Source organism: Scyliorhinus canicula, chromosome 12 (assembly GCF_902713615.1).
Source record: "Scyliorhinus canicula chromosome 12, sScyCan1.1, whole genome shotgun sequence".
Taxonomy (NCBI): Eukaryota; Metazoa; Chordata; class Chondrichthyes; order Carcharhiniformes; family Scyliorhinidae; genus Scyliorhinus; species Scyliorhinus canicula.
This window is the reverse complement of record NC_052157.1, coordinates 66290525-66314858: the sequence shown is the minus strand read 5'-3', so window position 1 is coordinate 66314858 and position 24334 is coordinate 66290525. Positions and strand designations below refer to the sequence as shown.

Below are 24334 nucleotides of genomic sequence, written 5' to 3'. Positions count from 1 at the left end.
GAGGCGACCATTAAGGAGCTGGAGAAAGCAGCGACTGACATGAGCGACTGGGTCACGGCCCTGGAGAAGGAGGTGATGAGACTGGGCGCAACACAGGGGAGCCTGAAGGGCAGAGTAGACGACCAGGAAAACCGCTCACGAAGGCAAAATTTCAGGATAGTGGGCCTGCCAGAGGGGATCGAGGGTAGAAACCCCATAGCATACGTGGCCGAGATGCTGGGCAACTTAGTGGGGAGGAAAACCTTTCCCAATCCACCAGAAATGGACAGAGCACATCGGTCGCTGCGCCCGAAGCCCAAGGCAGGAGACCACCCGAGAGCAGTCATAGCTAAACTGCACCGGTATCAGGATAGGCAGACAATCCTGCGCTGGGCCAGGAAAAATAGAGCCTGCAAATGGGAAGGACACACCATTCGAATTTATGAGGATATTGGGGCAGATATAGCCAGGAGACTGGCAGAGTTCAATAGAGCGAAAGCCGCTCGTCACAGGAGCAACATGCGTTTAGGTATGCTGTACCCAGCGAAACTCTGGGTCACATACCAAGACAGGGAATATTTCTTTACAGCCCCCGCTGAGGCAAACAAGTTTGTCGAGGAGCACAGGCTGGAAAACCACCAGCGAGGGTAGGGACGAGGGACCCCTGGCAAGGGGCAATGACACACCGACGGCAGGAGCACCCTGAACAAAGAGCAAACCACTGCCCGAGGGACTGTTCCAGGTGGGAGGCCAGAGGAATGGAGAAGGGAGAGCAGGCGAGAGGGGTGCAGGGTAGGATGGGGGAAGAGCGGGCAGACAACCGCAGAGGCCAGGCAGGGGAGAAGCGAGACAGTAAACCCCGAGAGGGGGGCCACCGTACTAGCAGGAAAGTTAGCGCCGGGGGCACGCAACAAAACAGGGCCGCAGTGCGCCCCCAACAGAGGGGAAGGCTCCAGACAGGGGAGACAGGGGCAAAGGAGGGGTATACGTGGGAGGAGGGAAAAGGGAGAGACCGGGGACAGAGGGTACACAGGGAGTGAGAGACCGGGGAGTGGGGATGCAAAGAAGGAGGGACAAAAGAGGCTAGAAAAGGAACAGGGCTACAAAGTGCCACAACCAAGGGCTCGAAACAAGGAACAGAATAAAATGGGAAGGCCTTTAGAAAACCCACACACAGTAAACAGTGCCATCTTTTCCCAACTCATTTCTATTTCCTTCTCACTGCACCGCTGTTCCCCATTGTTTGGAGCAGTCATGTCCCATCATTTACCTGATGTCAAGCCCTGGTGCTATGTTCCTATTGGTCATGTCAATCAGTGCTGACACAAATAATGCCTCGCCTATTCCAATGTCTCAGGACACGCAAGTTTCTCCTTAGCCTCGTGGTGATCGTAGATCTGAGTAGATGCAATACAACTGAGCAAGCACTAGAGGGAGCACGGGAGAGCTATATATGCACAGGGACAGGAAGTGACGACACACTTCACGGAAGGCAGAACTGAAAGCAGGACACAGACACAAACAGGCAGCATTTGAGGTAGCCGTAAGTTAAGCTCTGAAGGGACAACAAATTCACAATAAAACATCTTCTCCACATTTGAGACTACGAGCTTTATTAAGACATGAGGAACAACACAAGCCTAATGGCCACCTCATCTGTGTAACAGTCACCCAGCAGACATGATTTCAAACTGAGAGGAGGGGGCAGGCTGCGCTGATTAGCATGAGAAAGCACAAATAGAAATTGTGATAAAACAAGACAACAGGAGCAAGTTCTTTCAAAAATACAATCTGCTGGAAATATTCAGCAGGTCAGATTGCATTTGTGCGGGTAGAAATGAAGGTGTGAAACATTTGCTTTTAGCTGTATGCTAAAATTTCACTTGGTTATGACTTGAAAGACCTGCCTGTTTTAAACATTTGTCACTTAATTCAATTGAAACTCTCATCCATGCTTTTCCAGATGCTTCCTAAGATAGTTACTTTCAATGAAGGTATGAGCCACTGTTTTAGCTTAATACAAGAATCATGTGTGTTTGCTAAGCCTGCTTGAGAGAAAGGATCTGCATTTTATAATCCTGCTCTTTGCAGCTGCTATTAACCCTTCATGGGATCTTTCCCTGTATCCTCTCATGTTTCTCTCAGACCAGATATTGCCAGACTTCCATGTTTCAAATGACACATCTTTCTGCATTTTCAACAATACTTTAGTGGACAATATATATTTAGAATCATAGAATTTACAATGCAGAAGGAGACCATTCAGCCCATCGGGTCTACACGGCCCATTGAAAAAGCACCTTACTTAAGCATACAGCTCCACGCTATCCCCGTAATCCAACCTAACCTTTTTGGATACTAAGGGCAATTTAGCATGTCCAATCCACCTTATCTGCCTTGGGCTGTGGGAGGAAACCGGAGCACTTGGAGGAAACCCATGCAGACACGGGGAGAATGCGCAGACTCCGCCCAGACAGTGACCCAAGCTGCGAATGGAACCCGGGACCCTGGACCTGTGAAGCGACAGTTCTAACCACTATGCTACCACGCCACCCCCATTATTTGTATAATGACATATCGGAATGTGAAAATAGTTGACAAAACTAATTTAATGCCTTATTAGCTCTTTATTCCGAGGAAAGAAGGTTTGAGCATATTTCATTCTGGGAGAAAACAGTTTCAACTGAATATGGCCAACGATTATGTTCAGAGTGAAGGAATCCCTTGGACCTGATGCTCTACATTCTCGGGTTTAAAGAGGTAGCTGTGGAGATATTAGAGATATTTGTTATGATTTTCCAAAATTTCCTCAATTCAGAACACCCACAACGAACAAGAAATGTGATGCAATAGAGTTGTCAGGCCACTTCAGAGGGCAAGTAAATATTAGTTATGTGTTGAAATATGAAGTCACAAATCACATTGCATCATGCCCTTAATGTAGGTAAATTATCAAATAAAGCTTCGAAGAGAAAAATCAGACAAAATTTGGCAATGATGATCACAAATCAATATTAACGCACATTGATCAAAAAAGGAGGTATTAATGAGTATCTAATGAGGAGGACTGAGAGAGGATAGAAGTTCAGAAATTTTAATTATTAAGGCTGAAGCAGCAGAAGGCATGACTTCCAATCAATGGAGGGTGAATAAAGTGCAAGAAGCTTGAGTTAGAAGAATACAGAGTTCACAGAGGATTGCAAGAGGTTAGGGAGATAGTGTAGAATGAAGGAGTGACAAATACGTATGAGGCCAGAGTAAAAAGAACACATAAATGACCGTTGGTGTGAGGACGGCAGAAGATTAGAGATGAGACGCATGAATAATCTTGGAAAGGAAGATTTGGAAGTCATGGAAAACGTCCCAGATTGGCTCACAGCCGACAGTGAAAACCTCCAGACATGGCGATAGTCTCTCCAGTGATGTAGGTAGCATCCTGTGAGCAGAGGAAGGAGACAGTGCCGGCGCACTCCTCTGGCTCACCAAACCGACGCATTGAAATGATCTTCTCAAACCGTTGTCGCGAGTTGTCGTCCGACCACAGGAAAGCGCTAAACTGGGTCTTGATGAGACCCGGGGCAATGCCATTGACACGGATGTTGGCAGGAGCCAGTTCATCAGCCAGCAGTTTGGTCAGGCCCAGCAGCGCTGTCTTGCTGATACTGTACACACCAATAGTGGGGAAAGGCCGATAGCCAGCGACAGAGCCCACCAGCACTATGGAGCCCCCACCCTGTAGCTCCATGTGTGGTACCACCAGCTTGGTCAGGAGGAAAGGCGCCTTGACGTTGACCTCGAAGGTTTTGTCCCAGACCTCCTCTGGGCAGTCCAATATCCTCCCAATAAATGGATTGGTCGCTGCATTGGAGACCAGGATGTCGATCCTTCCATGGCGCCTCAGCGTCTCATTGACCAGCAGCTCCTGGTCCTTATTTTTTCCCACATGGCAGACAGTGCCCGAGACACTCAGACCCTCAGCCAACAGCTGCCCTAGGGCTTGGTCCACACTGTCCTGCTTCCGACTGCTGATCATGACCTGGGCACCATCCCGGGCCAAGCGGCGGGCGATAGCCAATCCAATCCCCTTGGTGGAGGCGGTGACCACGGCTACCTTGCCACTCAACACTCCCAGCTGCATGGTGTCAGGAAAGTGGATTAAAAGTAGGAAATGCTGGGAATACTCAGCAGATCTCAGGTTGTTACTTCCTGCCAGACCACACCTTGCTCCTGGTCACGTGCCCTCAACCAGCGTGGTGACAGTTCGACCAATCTAAACCCGAGCGCGCAAAGGATGACGTCACCTCGCTTGCTCCGTCCAATCAGATGACAACCACAAGAACGTCAGCTGGGAGTCTCTCCCGACCCAAAGTGGTTCATCCGCCAGAGAAGGGGGAGGGGGCGGGCGCGAGGCTGGCAGGCGGGGCCACCCACACTCGGCGGACGGCGTCACCTTTTTCCCCTTCCGCCGTCCATTCTCCTTCCGGTCTGCCCGCATTTTCTGAAAAGCGAACGCCTCCATCTTTCCACTGAAGCCAGTACCTGCGCCCTTATCTCTACAAACTGCACTCATTTTTTACAATTTTATATTATCGTATTTTATTTCTGCTTTGCTCTTGAATTTATTAGTTTGTATTAATATTGATTATTATTGATTATTAATATTGATTAATATTGAATATTTAAATATTGTTTTATAGACCTCAAGTTAAAATTAAGCATGATTGTACTTTGATTCAGTCAGAAACATGATCAATAGTGTTCAGTATTAATATTGTTAACTACGGATTTGTTTCTAAATTTGTTTCATGTTGCTCAAAGCAAGCCATATTCTGGTGTTTTGTGTATAATCGCTATTTTTGTATTTCAGACGAGACTGCTCAAATAAAAGTTATTTTTAAAAACTACTTATTTTCTTTGATAAGCCTTGAACTACAAGCCAGGATGATGGATAACTTTGCACATAGGGTGCTCAACTGTGATACGGAGTCAGGAGATGCAGTTTTATTAATGGGCCGTATAATAATATGATTGCTGGAAGATGGAAGTTCCCGTCAAAAGATGTATCAACAACTTGGATAGTGTGAGGTTTGCAAGCCTTGAAGTGCCTGTGAAAAGAATTTGCTGAGGACTCTTGTCCATAAGACGTAGGAGCAGAATTAGGCCATTCGGCCCATCGAGTCTGCTCTGCCATTCCATCATGGCTGATCTATTTCTCACCCCATTCTCCCGACTGTGATGATAGGTAGACGACCATCTGGAGATAATACGAGCAGTTCATCATCAAATTCTAAGATCTGCAAGTGTATAAGTTATATGTTTTATTGTTGTAGTTCTACCATCCGACCAGTAGGTGGGGTGAGTACAGAGTCCCAGGACCAAAGATGCACCATGTGCTGCTTCCGAAGGTGCTTGTCAGGAGTTGTTATCAGTCGCGTTAGATATAGCTCTGCTGTATTTTTGTGTAAGTTAGTGACAGACGTTATTCCCAACTGTATTCATCTTAGACATTTTAGTTATTTGTTAATTCGTTACTATTCAATCCTGTCTGACAGAAAAGCAAGGGGTAAGAGGGCCAATCTATGGCTTACAAAGGAAATTAGAAATAGTACCTGATCCAAGGAAGAAGCATACAGATTGGCCAGAAAAATAATAGGTCTGAGGATTGGTAACAGTTTAGAATTCAGCAAAGAAGGACAAAGGGATTGATTAAGAAGGGGAAAATACAGTACGAAAGGAAGCTTGCAGGGAACATAAAGATTGACACAAAGAGTTTCTATAGATATGTGAAGAGAAAGTGATTGGCAAAGACAAATGTAAACTCCCTACAGACAGAAACGGGAATGCATAATAAGGGACAAATAAATGGCTGAGCAATTGAATACATACTTTGTTTCTGCCTTCACAAAAAGAGGACACAAATCAGATACCAGAAATGTTGGCGAATGAAAGGTTTAGTGAGAGGGAAGAACTGAGAACATTAGTAGAGAAATGGTGCTGGGAAAATTGATGGGATTGAAGGCAGATAAATCCCCAGGGCCTGAGAATCTGCATCCTCGAGTGCTTAAGGAGGTGGCTCTGGAAATAGTGGATGCATTGGTGGTCATCTTCTGGGATTCTATAGATGCTGGAACTGTCCCTGCAGATTGGAGGATAGCTCATGTCACTCCAATATTCAAAAAGGGAGGTTGAGAGAAAGCAGGGAATTATAGACCAGTAAACCTAACATCGGTAGTGGGGAAAATGCTTGAATCCGTTATCAAGGACTTTATAGGGGAACATTTAGAAAGCAGTGACAGAATCAGTCAGAGTCAGCATGGATTTATGAAGGGAAAATAATGCTTGACAAATCTGTTGGAATTCTTTGAAGATGTAACCAGTACAGTTGACAAGGGGGAACCAGTCGATGTGGTATATTCGGACTTTCAGAAGGCGTTTGACAAAGTCCCGCATCAGAGATTATTGTGCAAAATAAAAGCGCATGGGATTGGGGGAAATGTATTGAGGTGAATAGAAAACTGGTTGGCAGAGAGGAAACAAAGAGTCGGGATGAATGGGTCCTTCTCAAATTGGAAGACAGTAACTAGTGGGAAGCTACAGGGATTGGTGCTCGGACCCCAGCTATTCACAATATATATTAATGATTTGGATGTAACATCTCAAAGTTTGCAGATGATACCAAGTTGGGTGGGATAGTGAATTGTGATGAGGATGCAGAGATCCTACAGCATGATCTGGACAGGTGGGGCGAGCGGGCAAATCAATGGCGGATGCAGTATTATTTGGATTAAAGACACTCAGTGATTTGGCCTCCACAGCCTTCTGTGGAAAAGTATTCCACAGATTCACCACCCTCTGGCTGAAGTAATTCCTCCTCAACTCAATTTTAAAGCATCGTCCCTTCAGTCTGTAGCCACCTGGGGTGGCCACATCCCGATTACAAAATGGACACTTGTAGACACTTTAAGATTTGAACAGTGGTTTTTATCTACAACAGAGCCAGCCTGTTACCCGTTGAACTCTCGATGAACTGTAGGCTGGCTCTGGACAAGGGTATTTATAGAGTAGTCCAGGGGGAGGAGTCGTGGGCGGAGCCAAAGGTGGAGCCCTGTACAAACTCCTGAGCATTCCCAGAGCTACTCCCCCTAGTGGTCGGATAACGTTACTGCGCTTACAATGGTATTGGTAAATACAGTGTGAATTACTAAGTTACCCCAGTGCCTTCCCTGACTGCATCTGCTCGATCCCCTTAAGTAGCTCCTCCAGCTCAATCGGCGCACCCAACCCCTCCACCTGCACCTTCGGGAAAGAAAGCCCGTCGAGGAACCTCTCCATTCCCCTCCTCTCCCCCGTTGGCTCCAACCAGTGCAGTTCCCCGTAAAAGTCCTGAAAAGACTATCTCTTGATCAGTTGGTGAATTCAGAATTATAAATGTTCTCAGCAGTGAATGTAAACCTAATGTGCTTCTGTTAATAGGTGTTTCTTCTGTCTTCTGGATGTTGTTTGGGAAGTTATTAAGGATTATATAGTGTTGTATTCTTTGGGGGTAATATTTGAATTGATGGGAAGACTTCCGGTCGGCGAGCGGAGCGGTCGCACAGAAGGGGGCTCCCGCGGGTCAACGAGGTCGGGGCCTGTATTTGGGGGGGCTCTCCGCAGTGGGAAGAGGAGGGAAGGGGAAGAGTCGAACCCCTCCGCAAAATTAGTGGCAGGGGAAACTCGGCGGTGGAGCGATCCGGCGGCAGCAGCAGCGGCGGTAGGGCACCAGAGCGCAGGCCAGGAGTGGAGCGGCAGCAGCCCGGACCGACGCGGGGCCGAGCCTGCGGAGAGGAGGGAACGGAGGAGCGGCCAGCGACCCAACCACCCCCACCGGGCGAGCGCGGGGTGCGGCGGCCCAAACAGAGCAGTGGGGACAGCAGCGGGGACCGACCCAACACCCCCCCCCCCCACCCCGCAAAGCCGGCAGTGACCACCACGAGGCAGGAACAAAGGAAATCCGGACCAGAAGCCTCTCTCTCTCGACCCTGGGTGAGTGAGGGAAAAGGAAGGAAAAAGAACTCTTGCAAAAACAAAACTCTGAAACGAAAACTGTTAAAGAGTGGGCGGGGGGATAAATATATTATTTTCTCTCTTTTTTTCTCACCCAAAACAAGCCCACCTGAGAAGAGTTTTATAAAAGAGAAAAAATAAAGTGGTAAAGAAAAGAAGGGAGGAGAGAAGACACAAAATAAAAATAGGGTGCGGAAAAGGGGGGAAAAGAAAAACAAGGGGAGTAGAAAAGATGAAAGGGAAGGGGGAGAAAAAAATACCAGAAGGGAGCCAAAGCAGAGGGAGAAGGGGCACCAGATGCAGACGGGGCAATGGGCGAGCCAGCTCAGGTGAGCGAATTAGCGCATGAAGCGACAGAACGGAAGTATCACCGCATCAAAAAGAGCTGGACAGACAGGTGCCCTCTCCCCCGGGGCCGGGGGCGGGGGGCTGGAATTGGAAGGCAGCCTTTACCGAGGCGCTGAGGGAGCATCAGCAGGTAATCAAGGTAGAGGCGAAGGCAGACATAGAGGCCGCAGTGCAGGCAGCAGTGCCCAGGGCCATGTCAGGGGTGCAGCAGGAGAAAGTGGATGCCCAAAGGGAGAAACTGGAAGCCCAGGAGGCGACCATTAAGGAGCTGGAGAAAGCAGCGACTGACATGAGCGACTGGGTCACGGCCCTGGAGAAGGAGGTGATGAGACTGGGCGCAACACAGGGGAGCCTGAAGGGCAGAGTAGACGACCAGGAAAACCGCTCACGAAGGCAAAATTTCAGGATAGTGGGCCTGCCAGAGGGGATCGAGGGTAGAAACCCCATAGCATACGTGGCCGAGATGCTGGGCAACTTAGTGGGGAGGAAAACCTTTCCCAATCCACCAGAAATGGACAGAGCACATCGGTCGCTGCGCCCGAAGCCCAAGGCAGGAGACCACCCGAGAGCAGTCATAGCTAAACTGCACCGGTACCAGGATAGGCAGACAATCCTGCGCTGGGCCAGGAAAAATAGAGCCTGCAAATGGGAAGGACACACCCTTCGAATTTATGAGGATATTGGGGCAGATATAGCCAGGAGACTGGCAGAGTTCAATAGAGCGAAAGCCGCTCGTCACAGGAGCAACATGCGTTTAGGTATGCTGTACCCAGCGAAACTCTGGGTCACATACCAAGACAGGGAATATTTCTTTACAGCCCCCGCTGAGGCAAACAAGTTTGTCGAGGAGCACGGGCTGGAAAACCACCAGCGAGGGTAGGGACGAGGGACCCCTGGCAAGGGGCAATGACACACCGACGGGGGTGGGTGGAGAGGGGTGAGGCAATGCCAGGCCCCCCCGCCACGGCAAGAGCACCCTGAACAAAGAGCAAACCACTGCCCGAGGGACTGCTCCAGGTGGGAGGCCAGAGTAATGGAGAAGGGAGAGCAGGCGAGAGGGGTGCAGGGTAGGATGGGGGAAGAGCGGGCAGACAACCGCAGAGGCCAGGCAGGGGAGAAGCGAGACAGTAAACCCCGAGAGGGGGGCCACCGTACTAGCAGGAAAGTTAGCGCCGGGGGCACGCAACAAAGCAGGGCCGCAGTGCGCCCCCAACAGAGGGGAAGGCTCCAGACAGGGGAGACAGGGCAAAGGAGGGGTATACGTGGGAGGAGGGAAAAGGGAGAGACCGGGGACGGAGGATACACAGGGAGTGAGAGACCGGGGAGTGGGGATGCAAAGAAGGAGGGACAAAAGAGGCTAGAAAAGGAACAGGGCTACAAAGTGCCACAACCAAGGGCTCGAAACAAGGAACAGAATAAAATGGGAAGGCCTTTAGAAAACCCACACACAGTAAACAGTGCCATCTTTTCCCAACTCATTTCTATTTCCTTCTCACTGCACCGCTGTTCCCCATTGTTTGGAGCAGTCATGTCCCATCATTTACCTGATGTCAAGCCCTGGTGCTATGTTCCTATTGGTCATGTCAATCAGTGCTGACACAAATAATGCCTCGCCTATTCCAATGTCTCAGGACACGCAAGTTTCTCCTTAGCCTTGTGGTGATCGTAGATCTGAGTAGATGCAATACAACTGAGCAAGCACTAGAGGGAGCACGGGAGAGCTATATATACACAGGGACAGGAAGTGACGACACACTTCACGGAAGGCAGAACTGAAAGCAGGACACAGACACAAACAAGCAGCATTTGAGGTAGCCATAAGTTAAGCTCTGAAGAGAGAACAAATTCACAATAAAGCATCTTCTCCACATTTGAGACTACGAGCTTTATTAAGACACGAGGAATAACACAAGCCTAATGGCCACCTCATCTGTGTAACAGTCACCCAGCAGACATGATTTCAAACTGAGAGGAGGGGGCAGGCTGCGCTGATTAGCATGAGAAAGCACAAATAGAAATTGTGATAAAACAAGACAACAGGAGCAAGTTCTTTCAAAAATACAATCTGCTGGAAATATTCAGCAGGTCAGATTGCATTTGTGCGGGTAGAAATGAAGGTGTGAAACATTTGCTTTTAGCTGTATGCTAAAATTTCACTTGGTTATGACTTGAAAGACCTGCCTGTTTTAAACATTCATCACTTAATTCAATTGAAACTCTCATCCATGTTTTTCCAGATGCTTCCTAAGATAGTTACTTTCAATGAAGGTATGAGCCACTGTTTTAGCTTAATACAAGAATGTGTGTTTGCTAAGCCTGCTTGAGAGAAAGGATCTGCATTTTATAATCCTGCTCTTTGCAGCTGCTATTAACCCTTCATGGGCTCTTTCCCTGTATCCTCTCATGTTTCTCTCAGACCAGATATTGCCAGACTTCCATGTTTCAAATGACACATCTTTCTGCATTTTCAACAATACTTTAGTGGACAATATATATTTAGAATCATAGAATTTACAATGCAGAAGGAGACCATTCAGCCCATCGGGTCTACACGGCCCATTGAAAAAGCACCTTACTTAAGCATATAGCTCCACGCTATCCCCGTAATCCAACCTAACCTTTTTGGATACTAAGGGCAATTTAGCATGTCCAATCCACCTTATCTGCCTTGGGCTGTGGGAGGAAACCGGAGCACTTGGAGGAAACCCATGCAGACACGGGGAGAATGCGCAGACTCCGCCCAGACAGTGACCCAAGCTGCGAATGGAACCCGGGACCCTGGAGCTGTGAAGCGACAGTTCTAACCACTATGCTACCACGCCACCCCCATTATTTGTATAATGACATATCGGAATGTGAAAATAGTTGACAAAACTAATTTAATGCCTTCTTAGCTCTTTATTCCGAGGAAAGAAGGTTTGAGCATATTTCATTCTGGGAGGAAAACAGTTTCAACTGAATATGGCCAACGATTATGTTCAGAGTGAAGGAATCCCTTGGAACTGATGCTCTACATTCTAGGGTTTAAAGAGGTAGCTGTGGAGATATTTGTTATGATTTTCCAAAATTTCCTCAATTCAGAACACGCACAATGAACAAGAAATGTGATGCAATGGAGTTGTCAGGCCACTTCAGAGGGCAAGTAAATATTAGTATGTGTTGAAATATGAAGTCACAAATCACATTGCATCATGCACTTAATGTAGGTAAATTATCAAATAAAGCTTCGAAGAGAAAAATCAGACAAAATTTGGCAATGATGATCACAAATCAATATTAACGCACATTGATCAAAAAAGGAGGTATTAATGAGTATCTAATGAGGAGGACTGAGAGAGGATAGAAGTTCAGAAATTTTAATTATTAAGGCTGAAGCAGCAGAAGGCATGACTTCCAATCAATGGAGGGTGAATAAAGTGCAACAAGCTTGAGTTAGAAGAATACAGAGTTCACAGAGGATTGCAAGAGGTTAGGGAGATAGTGTAGAATGAAGGAGTGACAAATATGTATGAGGCCAGAGTAAAAAGAACACATAAATGACCGTTGGTGTGAGGACGGCAGAAGGTTAGAGATGAGAAGCATGAATAATCTTGGAAAGGAAGATTTGGAAGTCATGGAAAACGTCCCAGATTGGCTCACAGCCGACAGTGAAAACCTCCAGACATGACGATAGTCTCTCCAGTGATGTAGGTAGCATCCTGTGAGCAGAGGAAGGAGACAGTGCCGGCGCACTCCTCTGGCTCACCAAGCCGACGCATTGAAATGATCTTCTCAAACCGTTGTCGCGAGTTGTCATCCGACCACAGGAAAGCGCTAAACTGGGGTCTTGATGAGACCCGGGGCAATGCCATTGACACGGATGTTGGCAGGAGCCAGTTCATCAGCCAGCAGCTTGGTCAGGCCCAGCAGCGCTGTCTTGCTGATACTGTACACACCAATAGTGGGGAAAGGCCGATAGCCAACGACAGAGCCCACCAGCACTATGGAGCCCCCACCCTGTAGCTCCATGTGTGGGACCACCAGCTTGGTCAGGAGGAAAGGCGCCTTGACGTTGACCTCGAAGGTTTTGTCCCAGACCTCCTCTGGGCAGTCCAATATCCTCCCAATAAATGGATTGGTCGCTGCATTGGAGACCAGGATGTCGATCCTTCCATGGCGCCTCAGCGCCTCACTGACCAGCAGCTCCAGGTCCTCCTTTTTTCCCACATGGCAGACAATGCCCGAGACACTCAGACCCTCAGCCAACAGCTGCCCTAGGGCTTGGTCCACACTGTCCTGCTTCCGACTGCTGATCATGACCTGGGCACCATCTCGGGCCAATGCGGCGGGCGATAGCCAATCCAATCCCCTTGGTGGAGGCGGTGACCACGGCTACCTTGCCACTCAACACTCCCAGCTGCATGGTGTCAGGAAAGTGGATTAAAAGTAGGAAATGCTGGGAATACTCAGCAGATCTCAGGTTGTTACTTCCTGCCAGACCACACCTTGCTCCTGGTCACGTGCCCTCAACCAGCGTGGTGACAGTTCGACCAATCTAAACCCGAGCGCGCAAAGGATGACGTCACCTCGCTTGCTCCGTCCAATCAGATGACAACCACAAGAACGTCAGCTGGGAGTCTCTCCCGACCCAAAGTGGTTCATCCGCCAGAGAAGGGGGAGGGGGCGGGCGCGAGGCTGGCAGGCGGGGCTACCCACACTCGGCGGACGGCGTCACCTTTTTCCCCTTCCGCCGTCCATTCTCCTTCCGGTCCGCCCGCATTTTCTGAAAAGCGAACGCCTCCATCTTTCCACTGAAGCCAGTACCTGCGCCCTTATCTCTACAAACTGCACTCATTTTTTACAATTTTATATTATCGTATTTTATTTCTGCTTTGCTCTTGAATTTATTAGTTTGTATTAATATTGATTATTAATATTGATTAATATTGAATATTTAAATATTGTTTTATAGACCTCAAGTTAAAATTAAGCATGATTGTACTTTGATTCAGTCAGAAACATGATCAATAGTGTTCAGTATTAATATTGTTAACTACGGATTTGTTTCTAAATTTGTTTTCATGTTGCTCAAAGCAAGCCATATTCTGGTGTTTTGTGTATAATCGCTATTTTTGTATTTCAGACTAGACTGCTCAAATAAAAGTTATTTTTTAAAACTACTTATTTTCTTTGATAAGCCTTGAACTACAAGCCAGGATGATGGATAACTTTGCACATAGGGTGCTCAACTGTGATACGGAGTCAGGAGATGCAGTTTTATTAATGGGCCGTATAATAATATGATTGCTGGAAGATGGAAGATGCCGTCAAAAGATGTATCAACAACTTGGATAGTGTGAGGTTTGCAAGCCTTGAAGTGCCTGTGAAAAGAATTTGCTGAGGACTCTTGTCCATAAGACGTAGGAGCAGAATTAGGCCATTCGGCCCATCGAGTCTGCTCTGCCATTCCATCATGGCTGATCTATTTCTCACCCCATTCTCCCGACTGTGATGATAGGTAGACGACCATCTGGAGATAATACGAGCAGTTCATCATCAAATTCTAAGATCTGCAAGTGTATAAGTTATATGTTTTATTGTTGTAGTTCTACCATCCGACCAGTAGGTGGGGTGAGTACAGAGTCCCAGGACCAAAGATGCACCATGTGCTGCTTCCGAAGGTGCTTGTCAGGAGTTGTTATCAGTCGCGTTAGATATTGCTCTGCTGTATTTTTGTGTAAGTTAGTGATAGACGTTATTCCCAACTGTATTCATCTTAGACATTTTAGTTATTTGTTAATTCGTTACTATTCATTCCTGTCTGACAGAAAAGCAAGGGGTAAGAGGGCCAATCTATGGCTTACAAAGGAAATTAGAAATAGTACCTGATCCAAGGAAGAAGCATACAGATTGGCCACAAAAATAATAGGTCTGAGGATTGGTAACAGTTTAGAATTCAGCAAAGAAGGACAAAGGGATTGATTAAGAAGGGGAAAATACAGTACGAAAGGAAGCTTGCAGGGAACATAAAGATTGACACAAAGAGTTTCTATAGATATGTGAAGAGAAAGTGATTGGCAAAGACAAATGTAAACTCCCTACAGACAGAAACGGGAATGCATAATAAGGGACAAATAAATGGCTGAGCAATTAAATACATACTTTGTTTCTGCCTTCACAAAAGAGGACACAAATCAGATACCAGAAATGTTGGCGAATGAAAGGTTTAGTGAGAGGGAAGAACTGAGAACATTAGTAGAGAAATGGTGCTGGGAAAATTGATGGGATTGAAGGCAGATAAATCCCCAGGGCCTGAGAATCTGCATCCTCGAGTGCTTAAGGAGGTGGCTCTGGAAATAGTGGATGCATTGGTGGTCATCTTCTGGGATTCTATAGATGCTGGAACTGTCCCCTGCAGATTGGAGGATAGCTCATGTCACTCCAATATTCAAAAAGGGAGGTCGAGAGAAAGCAGGGAATTATAGACCAGTAAACCTAACATCGGTAGTGGGGAAAATGCTTGAATCCGTTATCAAGGACTTTATAGGGGAACATTTAGAAAGCAGTGACAGAATCAGTCAGAGTCAGCATGGATTTATGAAGGGAAAATAATGCTTGACAAATCTGTTGGAATTCTTTGAAGATGTAACCAGTACAGTTGACAAGGGGGAACCAGTCGATGTGGTATATTCGGACTTTCAGAAGGCGTTTGACAAAGTCCCGCATCAGAGATTATTGTGCAAAATAAAAGCGCATGGATTGGGGGAAATGTATTGAGGTGAATAGAAAACTGGTTGGCAGAGAGGAAACAAAGAGTCGGGATGAATGGGTCCTTCTCAAATTGGCAGACAGTAACTAGTGGGAAGCTACAGGGATTGGTGCTCGGACCCCAGCTATTCACAATATATATTAATGATTTGGATGTAACATCTCAAAGTTTTCAGATGATACCAAGTTGGGTGGGATAGTGAATTGTGATGAGGATGCAGAGATCCTACAGCATGATCTGGACAGGTGGGGCGAGCGGGCAAATCAATGGCGGATGCAGTATTATTTGGATTAAAGACACTCAGTGATTTGGCCTCCACAGCCTTCTGTGGCAAAGTATTCCACAGATTCACCACCCTCTGGCTGAAGTAATTCCTCCTCAACTCAATTTTAAAGCATCGTCCCTTCAGTCTGTAGCCACCTGGGGTGGCCACATCCCGATTACAAAATGGACACTTGTAGACACTTTAAGATTTGAACAGTGGTTTTTATCTACAACAGAGCCAGCCTGTTACCCGTTGAACTCTCGATGAACTGTAGGCTGGCTCTGGACAAGGGTATTTATAGAGTAGTCCAGGGGGAGGAGTCGTGGGCGGAGCCAAGGTGGAGCCCTGTACAAACTCCTGAGCATTCCCAGAGCTACTCCCCCTAGTGGTCGGATAACGTTACTGCGCTTACAATGGTATTGGTAAATACAGTGTGAATTACTAAGTTACCCCGGTGCCTTCCCTGACTGCATCTGCTCGATCCCCTTAACTAGCTCCTCCAGCTCAATCGGCGCACCCAACCCCTCCACCTGCACCTTCGGGAAAGAAAGCCCGTCGAGGAACCTCTCCATTCCCCTCCTCTCCCCCGTTGGCTCCAACCAGTACAGTTCCCCGTAAAAGTCCTGAAAAGACTATCTCTTGATCAGTTGGTGAATTCAGAATTATAAATGTTCTCAGCAGTGAATGCAAACCTAATGTGCTTCTGCTAATAGGTGTTTCTTCTGTCTTCTGGATGTTGTTTGGGAAGTTATTAAGGATTACATAGTGTTGTATTCTTTGGGGGTAATATTTGAATTGATGGGAAGACGGTCGGCGAGCGGAGCGGTCGCACAGAAGGGGGCTCCCGCGGGTCAACGAGGTCGGGGCCTGTATTTGGGGGGGCTCTCCGCAGTGGGAAGAGGAAGGAAGGGGAAGAGTCGAACCCCTCCGCAAAATTAGTGGCAGGGGAAACTCGGCGGTGGAGCGATCCGGCGGCAGCAGCAGCGGCGGTAGGGCACCAGAGCGCAGGCCAGGAGTGGAGCGGCAGCAGCCCGGACCGACGCGGGGCCGAGCCTGCGGAGAGGAGGGAACGGAGGAGCGGCCAGCGACCCAACCACCCCCACCGGGCGAGCGCGGGGTGCGGCGGCCCGGACAGAGCAGTGGGGACAGCAGCGGGGACCGACCCAACACCCCCCCCCCCCCCCACCCCGCAAAGCCGGCAGTGACCACCACGAGGCAGGAACAAAGGAAATCCGGACCAGAAGCCTCTCTCTCTCGACCCTGGGTGAGTGAGGGAAAAGGAAGGAAAAAGAACTCTTGCAAAAACAAAACTCTGAAACAAAAACTGTTAAAGAGTGGGCGGGGGGATAAATATATTATTTTCTCTCTTTTTTTCTCACCCAAAACAAGCCCACCTGAGAAGAGTTTTATAAAAGAGAAAAAATAAAGTGGTAAAGAAAAGAGGGAGGAGAGAAGACACAAATAAAAATAGGGTGCGGAAAAGGGGGGAAAAGAAAAACAAGGGGAGTAGAAAAGATGAAAGGGAAGGGGGAGAAAAAAATACCAGAAGGGAGCCAAAGCAGAGGGAGATGGGGCACCAGATGCAGACGGGGCAATGGGCGAGCCAGCTCAGGTGAGCGAATTAGCGCATGAAGCGACAGAACGGAAGTATCACCGCATCAAAAAGAGCTGGACAGACAGGTGCCCTCTCCCCCGGGGCCGGGGGCGGGGGGCTGGAATTGGAAGGCAGCCTTTACCGAGGCGCTGAGGGAGCATCAGCAGGTAATCAAGGTAGAGGCGAAGGCAGACATAGAGGCCGCAGTGCAGGCAGCAGTGCCCAGGGCCATGTCAGGGGTGCAGCAGGAGAAAGTGGAAGCCCAAAGGGAGAAACTGGAAGCCCAGGAGGCGACCATTAAGGAGCTGGAGAAAGCAGCGACTGACATGAGCGACCGGGTCACGGCCCTGGAGAAGGAGGTGATGAGACTGGGCGCAACACAGGGGAGCCTGAAGGGCAGAGTAGACGACCAGGAAAACCGCTCACGAAGGCAAAATGTCAGGATAGTGGGCCTGCCAGAGGGGATCGAGGGTAGAAACCCCATAGCATACGTGGCCGCGATGCTGGGCAACTTAGTGGGGAGGAAAACCTTTCCCAATCCACCAGAAATGGACAGAGCACATCGGTCGCTGCGCCCGAAGCCCAAGGCAGACCACCCGAGAGCAGTCATAGCTAAACTGCACCGGTACCAGGATACGCAGACAATCCTGCACTGGGCCAGGAAAAATAGAGCCTGCAAATGGGAAGGACACACCATTCGAATTTATGAGGATATTGGGGCAGATATAGCCAGGAGACTGGCAGAGTTCAATAGAGCGAAAGCCGCTCGTCACAGGAGCAACATGCGTTTAGGTATGCTGTACCCAGCGAAACTCTGGGTCACATACCAAGACAGGGAATATTTCTTTACAGCCCCCGCTGAGGCAAACAAGTTTGTCGAGGAGCACGGGCTGGAAAACCACCAGCGAGGGTAGGGACGAGGGACCCCTGGCAAGGGGCAATGACACACCGACGGGGGTGGGTGGAGAGGGGTGAGGCAATGCCAGGCCCCCCCGCCACGGCAAGAGCACCCTGAACAAAGAGCAAACCACTGCCCGAGGGACTGCTCCAGGTGGGAGGCCAGAGTAATGGAGAAGGGAGAGCAGGCGAGAGGGGTGCAGGGTAGGATGGGGGAAGAGCGGGCAGACAACCGCAGAGGCCAGGCAGGGGAGAAGCGAGACAGTAAACCCCGAGAGGGGGGCCACCGTACTAGCAGGAAAGTTAGCGCCGGGGGCACGCAACAAAGCAGGGCCGCAGTGCGCCCCCAACAGAGGGGAAGGCTCCAGACAGGGGAGACAGGGGCAAAGGAGGGGTATACGTGGGAGGAGGGAAAAGGGAGAGACCGGGGACGGAGGATACACAGGGAGTGAGAGACCGGGGAGTGGGGATGCAAAGAAGGAGGGACAAAAGAGGCTAGAAAAGGAACAGGGCTACAAAGTGCCACAACCAAGGGCTCGAAACAAGGAACAGAATAAAATGGGAAGGCCTTTAGAAAACCCACACACATTAAACAGTGCCATCTTTTCCCAACTCATTTCTATTTCCTTCTCACTGCACCGCTGTTCCCCATTGGTTGGAGCAGTCATGTCCCATCATTTACCTGATGTCAAGCCCTGGTGCTATGTTCCTATTGGTCATGTCAATCAGTGCTGACACAAATAATGCCTCTCCTATTCCAATGTCTCAGGACACGCAAGTTTCTCCTTAGCCTTGTGGTGATCGTAGATCTGAGTAGATGCAATACAACTGAGCAAGCACTAGAGGGAGCACGGGAGAGCTATATATACACAGGGACAGGAAGTGACGACACACTTCACGGAAGGCAGAACTGAAAGCAGGACACAGACACAAACAAGCAGCATTTGAGGTAGCCATAAGTTAAGCTCTGAAGAGAGAACAAATTCACAATAAAGCATCTTCTCCACATTTGAGACTACGAGCTTTATTAAGACACGAGGAATAACACAAGCCTAATGGCCACCTCATCTGTGTAACAGTCACCCAGCAGACATGATTTCAAACTGAGAGGAGGGGGCAGGCTGCGCTGATTAGCATGAGAAAGCACAAATAGAAATTGTGATAAAACAAGACAACAGGAGCAAGTTCTTTCAAAAATACAATCTGCTGGAAATATTCAGCAGGTCAGATTGCATTTGTGCGGGTAGAAATGAAGGTGTGAAACATTTGCTTTTAGCTGTATGCTAAAATTTCACTTGGTTATGACTTGAAAGACCTGCCTGTTTTAAACATTCATCACTTAATTCAATTGAAACTCTCATCCATGCTTTTCCAGATGCTTCCTAAGATAGTTACTTTCAATGAAGGTATGAGCCACTGTTTTAGCTTAATACAAGAATGTGTGTTTGCTAAGCCTGCTTGAGAGAAAGGATCTGCATTTTATAATCCTGCTCTTTGCAGCTGCTATTAACCCTTCATGGACTCTTTCCCTGTATCCTCTCATGTTTCTCTCAGACCAGATATTGCCAGACTTCCATGTTTCAAATGACACATCTTTCTGCATTTTCAACAATACTTTAGTGGACAATATATATTTAGAATCATAGAATTTACAATGCAGAAGGAGACCATTCAGCCCATCGGGTCTACACGGCCCATTGAAAAAGCACCTTACTTAAGCATACAGCTCCACGCTATCCCCGTAATCCAACCTAACCTTTTTGGATACTAAGGGCAATTTAGCATGTCCAATCCACCTTATCTGCCTTGGGCTGTGGGAGGAAACCGGAGCACTTGGAGGAAACCCATGCAGACACGGGGAGAATGCGCAGACTCCGCCCAGACAGTGACCCAAGCTGCGAATGGAACCCGGGACCCTGGAGCTGTGAAGCGACAGTTCTAACCACTATGCTACCACGCCACCCCCATTATTTGTATAATGACATATCGGAATGTGAAAATAGTTGACAAAACTAATTTAATGCCTTCTTAGCTCTTTATTCCGAGGAAAGAAGGTTTGAGCATATTTCATTCTGGGAGAAAACAGTTTCAACTGAATATGGCCAACGATTATGTTCAGAGTGAAGGAATCCCTTGGAACTGATGCTCTACATTCTAGGGTTTAAAGAGGTAGCTGTGGAGATATTTGTTATGATTTTCCAAAATTTCCTCAATTCAGAACACGCACAATGAACAAGAAATGTGATGCAATGGAGTTGTCAGGCCACTTCAGAGGGCAAGTAAATATTAGTTATGTGTTGAAATATGAAGTCACAAATCACATTGCATCATGCACTTAATGTAGGTAAATTATCAAATAAAGCTTCGAAGAGAAAAATCAGACAAAATTTGGCAATGATGATCACAAATCAATATTAACGCACATTGATCAAAAAAGGAGGTATTAATGAGTATCTAATGAGGAGGACTGAGAGAGGATAGAAGTTCAGAAATTTTAATTATTAAGGCTGAAGCAGCAGAAGGCATGACTTCCAATCAATGGAGGGTGAATAAAGTGCAACAAGCTTGAGTTAGAAGAATACAGAGTTCACAGAGGATTGCAAGAGGTTAAGGAGATAGTGTAGAATGAAGGAGTGACAAATATGTATGAGGCCAGAGTAAAAAGAACACATAAATGACCGTTGGTGTGAGGACGGCAGAAGGTTAGAGATGAGAAGCATGAATAATCTTGGAAAGGAAGATTTGGAAGTCATGGAAAACGTCCCAGATTGGCTCACAGCCGACAGTGAAAACCTCCAGACATGACGATAGTCTCTCCAGTGATGTAGGTAGCATCCTGTGAGCAGAGGAAGGAGACAGTGCCGGCGCACTCCTCTGGCTCACCAAGCCGACGCATTGAAATGATCTTCTCAAACCGTTGTCGCGAGTTGTCATCCGACCACAGGAAAGCGCTAAATTGGGTCTTGATGAGACCCGGGGCAATGCCATTGACACGGATGTTGGCAGGAGCCAGTTCATCAGCCAGCAGCTTGGTCAGGCCCAGCAGCGCTGTCTTGCTGATACTGTACACACCAATAGTGGGGAAAGGCCGATAGCCAACGACAGAGCCCACCAGCACTATGGAGCCCCCACCCTGTAGCTCCATGTGTGGGACCACCAGCTTGGTCAGGAGGAAAGGCGCCTTGACGTTGACCTCGAAGGTTTTGTCCCAGACCTCCTCTGGGCAGTCCAATATCCTCCCAATAAATGGATTGGTCGCTGCATTGGAGACCAGGATGTCGATCCTTCCATGGCGCCTCAGCGCCTCACTGACCAGCAGCTCCAGGTCCTCCTTTTTTCCCACATGGCAGACAATGCCCGAGACACTCAGACCCTCAGCCAACAGCTGCCCTAGGGCTTGGTCCACACTGTCCTGCTTCCGACTGCTGATCATGACCTGGGCACCATCTCGGGCCATGCGGCGGGCGATAGCCAATCCAATCCCCTTGGTGGAGGCGGTGACCACGGCTACCTTGCCACTCAACACTCCCAGCTGCATGGTGTCAGGAAAGTGGATTAAAAGTAGGAAATGCTGGGAATACTCAGCAGATCTCAGGTTGTTACTTCCTGCCAGACCACACCTTGCTCCTGGTCACGTGCCCTCAACCAGCGTGGTGACAGTTCGACCAATCTAAACCCGAGCGCGCAAAGGATGACGTCACCTCGCTTGCTCCGTCCAATCAGATGACAACCACAAGAACGTCAGCTGGGAGTCTCTCCCGACCCAAAGTGGTTCATCCGCCAGAGAAGGGGGAGGGGGCGGGCGCGAGGCTGGCAGGCGGGGCTACCCACACTCGGCGAACGGCGTCACCTTTTTCCCCTTCCGCCGTCCATTCTCCTTCCGGTCCGCCCGCATTTTCTGAAAAGCGAACGCCTCCATCTTTCCACTGAAGCCAGTACCTGCGCCCTTATCTCTACAAACTGCACTCATTTTTACAATTTTATATTATCGTATTTTATTTCTGCTTTGCTCTTGAATTTATTAGTTTGTATTAATATTGATTATTATTGATTATTAATATTGATTAATATTGAATATTTAAATATTGTTTTATAGACCTCAAGTTAAAATTAAGCATGATTGTACTTTGATTCAGTCAGAAACATGATCAATAGTGTTCAGTATTAATATTGTTAACTACGGATTTGTTTCTAAATTTGTTTTCATGTTGCTCAAAGCAAGCCATATTCTGGTGTTTTGTGTATAATCGCTATTTTTGTATTTCAGACGAGACTGCTCAAATAAAAGTTATTTTTAAAAACTACTTATTTTCTTTGATAAGCCTTGAACTACAAGCCAGGATGATGGATAACTTTGCACATAGGGTGCTCAACTGTGATACGGAGTCAGGAGATGCAGTTTTATTAATGGGCCGTATAATAATATGATTGCTGGAAGATGGAAGATTCCCGTCAAAAGATGTATCAACAACTTGGATAGTGTGAGGTTTGCAAGCCTTGAAGTGCCTGTGAAAAGAATTTGCTGAGGACTCTTGTCCATAAGACGTAGGAGCAGAATTAGGCCATTCGGCCCATCGAGTCTGCTCTGCCATTCCATCATGGCTGATCTATTTCTCACCCCATTCTCCCGACTGTGATGATAGGTAGACGACCATCTGGAGATAATACGAGCAGTTCATCATCAAATTCTAAGATCTGCAAGTGTATAAGTTATATGTTTTATTGTTGTAGTTCTACCATCCGACCAGTAGGTGGGGTGAGTACAGAGTCCCAGGACCAAAGATGCACCATGTGCTGCTTCCGAAGGTGCTTGTCAGGAGTTGTTATCAGTCGCGTTAGATATTGCTCTGCTGTATTTTTGTGTAAGTTAGTGATAGACGTTATTCCCAACTGTATTCATCTTAGACATTTTAGTTATTTGTTAATTCGTTACTATTCAATTCCTGTCTGACAGAAAAGCAAGGGGTAAGAGGGCCAATCTATGGCTTACAAAGGAAATTAGAAATAGTACCTGATCCAAGGAAGAAGCATACAGATTGGCCAGAAAAATAATAGGTCTGAGGATTGGTAACAGTTTAGAATTCAGCAAAGAAGGACAAAGGGATTGATTAAGAAGGGAGAAAATACAGTACGAAAGGAAGCTTGCAGGGAACATAAAGATTGACACAAAGAGTTTCTATAGATATGTGAAGAGAAAGTGATTGGCAAAGACAAATGTAAACTCCCTACAGACAGAAACGGGAATGCATAATAAGGGACAAATAAATGGCTGAGCAATTGAATACATACTTTGTTTCTGCCTTCACAAAAAGAGGACACAAATCAGATACCAGAAATGTTGGCGAATGAAAGGTTTAGTGAGAGGGAAGAACTGAGAACATTAGTAGAGAAATGGTGCTGGGAAAATTGATGGGATTGAAGGCAGATAAATCCCCAGGGCCTGAGAATCTGCATCCTCGAGTGCTTAAGGAGGTGGCTCTGGAAATAGTGGATGCATTGGTGGTCATCTTCTGGGATTCTATAGATGCTGGAACTGTCCCTGCAGATTGGAGGATAGCTCATGTCACTCCAATATTCAAAAAGGGAGGTCGAGAGAAAGCAGGGAATTATAGACCAGTAAACCTAACATCGGTAGTGGGGAAAATGCTTGAATCCGTTATCAAGGACTTTATAGGGGAACATTTAGAAAGCAGTGACAGAATCAGTCAGAGTCAGCATGGATTTATGAAGGGAAAATAATGCTTGACAAATCTGTTGGAATTCTTTGAAGATGTAACCAGTACAGTTGACAAGGGGGAACCAGTCGATGTGGTATATTCGGACTTTCAGAAGGCGTTTGACAAAGTCCCGCATCAGAGATTATTGTGCAAAATAAAAGCGCATGGGATTGGGGGAAATGTATTGAGGTGAATAGAAAACTGGTTGGCAGAGAGGAAACAAAGAGTCGGGATGAATGGGTCCTTCTCAAATTGGCAGACAGTAACTAGTGGGAAGCTACAGGGATTGGTGCTCGGACCCCAGCTATTCACAATATATATTAATGATTTGGATGTAACATCTCAAAGTTTGCAGATGATACCAAGTTGGGTGGGATAGTGAATTGTGATGAGGATGCAGAGATCCTACAGCATGATCTGGACAGGTGGGGCGAGCGGGCAAATCAATGGCGGATGCAGTATTATTTGGATTAAAGACACTCAGTGATTTGGCCTCCACAGCCTTCTGTGGCAAAGTATTCCACAGATTCACCACCCTCTGGCTGAAGTAATTCCTCCTCAACTCAATTTTAAAGCATCGTCCCTTCAGTCTGTAGCCACCTGGGGTGGCCACATCCCGATTACAAAATGGACACTTGTAGACACTTTAAGATTTGAACAGTGGTTTTTATCTACAACAGAGCCAGCCTGTTACCCGTTGAACTCTCGATGAACTGTAGGCTGGCTCTGGACAAGGGTAT

General features: G+C 47.4%; 2 protein-coding genes and 1 pseudogene across 2 annotated transcripts; all 3 read right to left on the bottom strand.

Moving 5' to 3' along the window:
• Window positions 1-2470: 2470 nt before the first annotated feature.
• On the bottom strand, window positions 2471-4368 carry LOC119974992 (dehydrogenase/reductase SDR family member 4-like). Its single transcript, XM_038814415.1, has one exon. It carries the CDS (start codon window positions 4115-4117, stop codon window positions 3353-3355), a length of 765 nt encoding a protein of 254 aa, XP_038670343.1. The 5' UTR covers window positions 4118-4368; the 3' UTR covers window positions 2471-3352.
• Window positions 4369-11562: 7194 nt separating this feature from the next.
• LOC119975045 lies at window positions 11563-13027 on the bottom strand (annotated as a pseudogene).
• A 6850-nt stretch (window positions 13028-19877) lies between these two features.
• Window positions 19878-21707, bottom strand: LOC119974927 (dehydrogenase/reductase SDR family member 4-like). Its single transcript, XM_038814275.1, has one exon. It carries the CDS (start codon window positions 21413-21415, stop codon window positions 20651-20653), a length of 765 nt encoding a protein of 254 aa, XP_038670203.1. The 5' UTR covers window positions 21416-21707; the 3' UTR covers window positions 19878-20650.
• Between the last annotated feature and the right edge of the window lie 2627 nt (window positions 21708-24334).